At 51.5% G+C, this 7,218-nt stretch overlaps 1 protein-coding gene across 2 annotated transcripts in view; it reads left to right on the plus strand.

The window, feature by feature from the left end:
• MED12 (mediator complex subunit 12) overlaps positions 1-4,947 on the plus strand; it is a 36,751-nt gene extending 31,804 nt beyond the window's left edge. Inside the window, exons 42-44 of one of the 2 annotated variants that reach the window (XM_082323527.1) lie at positions 2,051-2,242; positions 2,408-2,489; positions 4,538-4,947. In XM_082323527.1, coding sequence (XP_082179653.1) covers positions 2,051-2,242; positions 2,408-2,489; positions 4,538-4,581 — 318 coding nt within the window. In that variant the 3' untranslated portion in view covers positions 4,582-4,947. The remainder of the gene's footprint in view (positions 1-2,050; positions 2,243-2,407; positions 2,490-4,537) is intronic. The other variant, XM_082323528.1, reaches the window with a different exon arrangement.
• The last annotated feature ends 2,271 nt before the right edge of the window (positions 4,948-7,218 follow it).

A 7,218-nucleotide genomic window follows, 5' to 3' on the forward strand; every position in this document is an offset into this window, starting at 1 on the left:
AGTTACTGAAATGTATTGAATTGACAGAGAAAGACATAGCTTGGGTTAACTGGTGAATTGCATACCTTATGACAAGGCCTAGCAAACCTGTAGAATATGGGGAAACTTTACATGGCACGGAGTGCTGAGGCTTTGTGTTCTGAGAGGGGCCTGAGCAAGACAGTGGTTCCTGCAGAGAGCTGCAATCAGCAGTATTTGAGAATTGCTGCCTTGCACAGGACAAGAGACTGCCTGTAGCATGGTCAGCAGCTTTTAGTCCTTTTGATGAGTAGCACCCCCTGACTATTTACTTGGCTTCTTTTAGCATTCTCCATCACTCATACTTAGAATAAGAACATGCCTCAGACAAATTGCTAGCACTTCTCCTAGCTCAGTAACTTCATGTATACCTTCAGCTTTTAGCTGACATTGCTTGGTTGCTTAAAAAAAAAACAAAACAAAAACACAGTGGAGTGCCCAAAATCTCCCCTGTTACTATGACTCCTGCTGTGTTATCAGAGGCATACCAGATGAAGAACACACGCCTGGTGCTTGAGTTGACTGTCAGGCAGTGGCTTGTAAGAAGGGACGGGTGGCCTTTTGGTTTGTCTTGCATGGGTTGGTAGTCAGCTGTTGCAAGAAGGTAGGACATGAAACTGGGAGGGGTATCCTGGCTCATTTAGTCAGTCATCTGCTTTCTTGTGTACCCAGGTCATAGCATCCATTTCAAGAACCTAAGTGGCCAATCTGGTTTAAGATGGAAGTTAGGAGGCTGTTCTAGAAACTCACTCCCTTTGGACTGAATCTGTGATCGAATCCTCAATGTGTTTGTGACTGGTTCTTGTATCCAGTTATTATTGTCCACTGTGTCCTGTTGTTTACTGGCTCTTCTTTCTCTCTGATGTTTACCCAACGTATTCCTAGGGAGCACTTGCAGCTTGCATACATCATGGTTTTTCTAACCTCCTCTCATAAGATACTGTCCCTTCTCCTGATTGTATTTTTGTCTGTTTCCTGAGTCTGTTCAAGGTTTGAACTTTACCCTTTTGAGCCAGTTGATTGGAACTGTACCTGGCATCACCATGTTGGTTTTTTATGATAGCATTAGTAGTTTTCTCTTCTGTTGATCTAGAGAGTTCAAAACTACATTGGCAGATGGGAGAAATGCCTGAAAATTAGGAGAAATGAAAGAACATTGAGATTTGTAGGTATATTCTGACTCCAAGTTCAACATGCTGAATATTCTTCTCACCGTAACTAGTTCTGTCAACATCTAGGTTAGAGCACTGCATCCAATTTTATCCGCATCCTTTTACTGAAGTGCAACACCAGCTGGCATGAGTGGCAGAGAAGGGCAGCAAGATAGATCGAAGAGTTGGGGAAGGTGACTGAGAAGGAAAGGCTGAAATAGCTGGGCATTGAGTTAGAGAGGCAGACGCAAGAGGAGAGATAAGTCTTGAAATTTTTTGTCTTCAAAAAAGCCTTATCTGTTCTTGTCCCTGTCCCTTGGCTGTAGGACAAGAAATGGCCTTGAATCGTAACGCATGAGATTTAGGGTAGAGGTAGGGATAACTCCAGTGGTAGGAGTAACTGTGTGACCTGGAGTGGATTACGTAGGGAGGTTATAGGAGCTCTGTTGCTACCTCTGGAAAAATTTTGAGAATAGGTCAGGCAAATACTCAGTGAAGTCAGTATTGCTGATCTTAACCAGAAGGCAAGAGATGAACCAGCCAACCTCTTGAGGGTAGCTCTTAGTTGTTTTCTCTTCTTTTATCTTGTTTGCTCCTAGTCATTCCCCAGCTGACCAGTAGACTTGTAGTCCTCTTCCTGACATCTGTCGATACCTCATCTTGCATAAGAACTTTGTTACTGTCCTGTATTTCTTGCCATTTTTCAGCCCGGGGCAGGGTCCTGGTGAAATCTGGGTAATTTAGGTACCTAAAAGGAAAATGGTGTAAGAGGGTACGTTACTGCATGGAACGTCCTTCCTCCTTCAGCCCCTCCTGTGCCCTGTTGCTGTGTGCATTGCCCAGACAGTTCCCTGATGGTCCCTTCTCTTTTGTCTTCACAGCAGCAACAGCAGCAGCAGCAGCAGCAACAACAGCAGCAGCAGCAGCAGCAACAGCAACAACAACAGCAGCAGCCGCAGCCGCCGCAGCCACAGCCGCAGCAGCAACCCCAGGTCTCCACAGTGCCTCAGCCACAGGCGCAGGGCCAGCCCCCCGGGCTGGGGATGCAGGCTCTTGCCCCCCAGCAGCCCATTGTGAGTGTTCCCTCAGAGGCAGAGGGACGTGATAGTCCAGCACAAATCCAACGGTGCTCCACCTGCATCCCCCCCCTTCTCCCTCCCCTGCACTCCCAGGGCTCGTGTGAATGCCAAGGCTGCCAGCCAGGTGGTGTGGCTATAACTACGTTTCTCTCTTTGCAGTTCCAGCGCCAGGCCCTTCAGCAGACACCGCAGCAGCAGCAAACAGCTGCTCTGGTTCGACAGCTTCAACAGCAGCTTTCCAGTAAGCCTTAGTGTTCTTGATCCTGTCCTTAGTCTCCTCCCCGCAGTTTTCTATTGCAGGTACCCTGATGTAGAGAAGCAAGGCCAAGCCAGACTGTCTGAGGCCATAAATGATGCTGGCAGGGAGGTGGCATCAGGACTTAGAGCTCCTGGCCCAAGGGGGCACAGCAGCCAGGCAGGCAGTGCTTGCCAGCTTGTGAGCAACCTTCCAGACCTTCCTTCTGCTGCCTGCAGAGGGATGAGGGAGCTGAGCCTTTGTAGGGACTGCCACACAGCTTTCCTGAAAGGATCCGGTCTGCAGCTTTAAAGCAGTCAGAGGTATTTCCTCTGCTGCAGATGACCTCTGAGGGGCACAGGGAGGCTGTAATCCTGGGGCACTCGCTTGGTGGATGACCCAGAGATACTATGTCTGTCTTGTGATCAGGACAAGACTTTTTGGAGGCAGGGAGGGTACTCTGGGAAGTGTTGCTGCACACTTGCTGTGTTTGCGGTGTTCTGTGGGCTTCTGTGGCTGCCGTCACAGACAGGGTAATGGCATAGCTGGTGTTCAGTCTGGCACTGTGTTCCTGTAATCTGCATTGAACTACTGGCTGGAGGATCTAGAAACAGAACCCAGTGTCTGTGCTGTTCCTTTCTGAATGGCCTGCTGTTTTACTGTCACCTCACTGGCTTTTCTGCCATAAAAATGGTAGACATGCTATGAAAATACCCAGAAATGGACTGCACAGGGTTTTTTGCAGTCCATTAAGTGTGAGGCTGTGCTAGATGTAATAATGTGTGGAGTGGAGGCTTGGAAATTGTGCTTATACTTGTTCACTGAAGGAAAATTCTTAGTCCTTGTGACCAAAAAAAACTCCTCAAACCAGAAGTTTTAATGTGCTAAGTTTCCCGCTAGCCTGATTCACAAACCACAAGTCTGTGCAAGGATCGCAGCCAGGACATTCAAGTATAGGAAGACCTCATATAAGAATCTGAATATAGCAGAATAGCCATATTTTTGTATCCTGTCTGTACAGCAAACGGAGCTGTTTTATATGGAACAGATGCGTGGGTCCAATGCAGCCATGTGTCAGCATGCAGCTTCCATGCTCCCTCATTGGGTTTGCATCAATTCCACCAGGAACCATCTGGAGTTCTTATTTGTAGTGTCTGGGATGGAGTGGAAAGCAGGACATAAACCAAGAACAGACTGTAGGAGGGGGACAAGAATACTTTGGGCCCAGGATAGGCTGCATTAGGAGGCCCCAGCGTATCCCTGAATGTGCTGTTGTCCAGCAGAGTTGAGGAGGAGAGCAGGCTAGCCAGGTTACACTGGTCTCCTTTTACTTAGTCTGACTTAGGGTCAAACATGCTGATGAGGTTTCAGGAAAAAAAAACGACATAATTTTATTAATTGTACAGTACCCAGGTGTTGAGCACTGTACATCACAGAACATCAGTCCCAGCAGCCTGGAAGTTCACGAGGTTCTTGAATATAACTTTACCATGTTTCCTGCCCTTTTTGTGCCATCTGGAAGTCCTTTGGGCATGTCCTTCTTTTGTACTGAGATACTGACAGGGAGCCAGGATAGTTGTTTCTGAAACCTTCACTAGCTCTGGTTTCTGGATGTGCCTCAGGATGAGTGTTTGACACTAGCTGTCTGAGCAGCTTGTATGGCTGCAGGTGTTGTGCAATCTTGTAGGGCTGATTTTTCTTTCAAAGTCAGAAATAATTCATCCATAAACTCATCCTCCCAGCTAGCTGCCACCTTTCAGGACTTTGTTATGGTGCACCTATTCCACCGCGAGAGATGGAGAGATCTCCTCTGGAGAAGCTTCAGGATCGGGACTGGCACATGTCTGTCTCTTCCTCAAAGAATGTGAGGTCCTGACTGTGCTGCTGCCTAAAGGCTCAGACAAATGAGCAGAGCAGGGAGTGCCATAAAGGTTATAGTTTTTTCTTCTCACAGCCTGCGACACACTCCTCATACTGTGCTGTTGATGTGGGGAGAGGGGTCTCTTTTCTGAACCAGACCTCGTGACTGTCTAACTCTGTCTTGACCTCAACAGATACACAGACACAGCAGAACAACAACCCGTTTGGACGCTACTGATCCGTGGCACTTCAGCCCAATTCAGGAGGGAGACATCACTGTGGACTGGATACAGCCTCTTCAGCCTGACCCACAAACAGGGGCTGCCCCAGCCTCTGTCCTTGGGCCTGTGCCCCCAGTGCTGCTGCTGCCCGTCTCACAGGGAGATGCCAGGAGGATGGTTTTATTGTACAGAAAAAGTGTTTTTACTATCCGATTTCTACAAACGTTTATGGAGATCCCTTGTGGCTGATAGTCTCCCTTCCCACTTTGGTTTCAGTTTTTACTCAGTTTTTAGTATTTTTGTTAAAATAATGATTAAGACATTGTAAAATTTTGTATTTTATTTATACCAGATGAACCCCGTACTGCAGACATTCTCGGATGAATACAGAGAGCTTACTTTGCAAAAGGAGTGTGTATTCAGAGCCTGCCTTTCCTCCTCAGTGCTCCTCCCAGTACAGCCCAGCAACAGCTCTACACATGGTCTTTATCTCTTTCTCAGTTGAACTGATGTCTGCATTTTCAGCTTTTGTGAACAGCTAAACAGTTTGGTTTGGGAAAGAAAGCCCTTCTTCCCTGTTTGTTTCATAAGCTGGTGTTCGTATGCTTGCAAGGGTTTGTGCAAGCTTTGTAGGATTTGTAGGTTGATTTACTAGTAGTCTGTGGCGTGTTCTACCACGACAGAGGTATAAAGCAAAGAGGGAGTTACATTGCAGGGTAATTCTGAGCCTTAACAAGCCCAGCTTCTGAGCCACAGCAGTTACAGAGATGCTCAAGATCATACCTCTGCAGTCTAGGAGGAGCTGCAGACCGAGTGCACTCACAACACTACTCATCGCAGCATGGTTTTGCTGATAAGCACCAAGGCTCCTCTGCTAGCTCCTTCCTGACAGCCACAGTGCTTTCTGTGGATGGGTAACATGCTGCATTCTCAGCTTTTGGCCTGCCTAATGCAGCCTGCTGGTATGGAGTCTCATCTCTGTCTGCAGCGGGCTGCTTTAGCTTAGTGCTCTCCATTCCTGCTGTCTGTTGAACCTGGAAACCGCTGTCACCAGCACCTTTCTTCTCTTTCTGGTTCTTCCTCTGCAATTTGCTTGTGGACCACTTGACCTGTGGTAGATTTTCTTGACCAATGTTTTCCTTCTGCCCTCTCTGTGTGGGATATGGTGAGGCTCACAGGGACCCAGGGCAGTGCCCCATGTGCTGGCTGATGGGCCCGTGTCTGCTGGACTGGAGCTGAGCCCTTTCCCTGCTGGGAGCAGGCAGGTGGCTGCTCTCAGGGGCACCGCGGTGGGGGCTGCCTGGCACCACAGCCCCCCTCTGCCCTGCACCAGGCTCCTGCTGTGTTGTTGCAGGTGGGTTGGAAGGTGTTGCTGCCCAGGCCTGATGGAGATGGGCTCCCTCGTTAATTGAGGACAGACAGATGTGTGTGCAGGGCTGCTTCCTTTGTGCATCCCTGCTTCTCCCCTTCTGTAAGGATCACGCTGGGGAGCAGCCTCCACCTGGCTCAAACATCCCCTCATGTCCCAGGGGCGACCGTGCCAGGGCCTCTGCTTGCTTACAGCCTGTGCTGGGTGGCCCTAGAGGTGGAAGCCCTGCTCACTGCCATGGCTGTGCTAGCTGGCTCCTGCTCCGAGGGTCCTACGGCTGGGGCAGGAGCAGGGCTGTGCTCCCCCCGTCCTGCCTGGGGTGTGGGCAGGGGGTGCCCTGGAGCCAGCGGAGCCACAGCCTGGGCGAGCTGGGCACTGTCTCTGGCCAGAAAAAGCCCCTCTTCCTGGCGTGTGCGGCCGTGGCTGGCAGCCCCCTCCTCTGCCGGCCCTGGGAGACGGCTGAGCCTGCGCCAAGCGGCATCTTGGATGCTGCCGCCTGCGCGGCTGCCGTGCCGGGGGCGGGCGGAGGGCGGCTCCCTGCCGCAGCCGGCGCCGGGGCAGCGCGGCCACGGGCGGCTCCGGGCAGGGCGCGGTGCGGTGCTGCTTGCACGGCGGCCGGGGCAGGGTTGGGGTGCTGCAGCAGGGGAGCATGGAGTCGGGTCCTGATCGACTGCTTTGTGCCCTCTGGGGCCCCAGGGACGGCCCCAGGGACCGCCCTGCCTCCCTGGGGGAAAGGAGGCGACTTGTCCCTCCCTGGGGCCAGGTGCCTGCTGCCAAGGACCCTGCTTATTGCATGGCCCAGCCACGGGGCTGCCCCTACTCTTTCCCCCTGCAAATTTCCCCCAGCCGTGCCAGCTGCTTGGCAGGCTGGGTCTGTGTGGGATGAGCAGGGCTCCAGAGCTCCATTATGGTGACAGACCCAGGGCTGCCAGTGTCCAAGACCCCACAAGACCCTCTGGCTGCCTAAAGGCTTCCAGCAGGTGTGGGAGGCTGTGGGGGGACACGGGGACTGGGGCAAGACCTGCCTGCGGCACGGTGCGTGTCTGGGGAGCTGCGCTCTGCCCAGCCTGGCTGCACACCTTGCAGCCGCTGCTGCTGTGCTGCATGTTAGCACTGAGCCGCCATGGTTTTAAGCAGGTCTGACAGCTTCCAGCCCTTCTGCTCCTTCTTCGAGTCATGGCTAAACGCTGCTTGTGACAGAGCCAGAGGTGAACGGGGGGATTTTATTACACGCTGCCCATTGAGTAACGTGTGGCTGCCCTGCAGTGGCCACCAGTCTGGGGTG

The sequence above is a fragment of the Platalea leucorodia genome (assembly GCF_965183815.1).
Source record: "Platalea leucorodia genome assembly, chromosome: 10".
Taxonomy (NCBI): Eukaryota; Metazoa; Chordata; class Aves; order Pelecaniformes; family Threskiornithidae; genus Platalea; species Platalea leucorodia.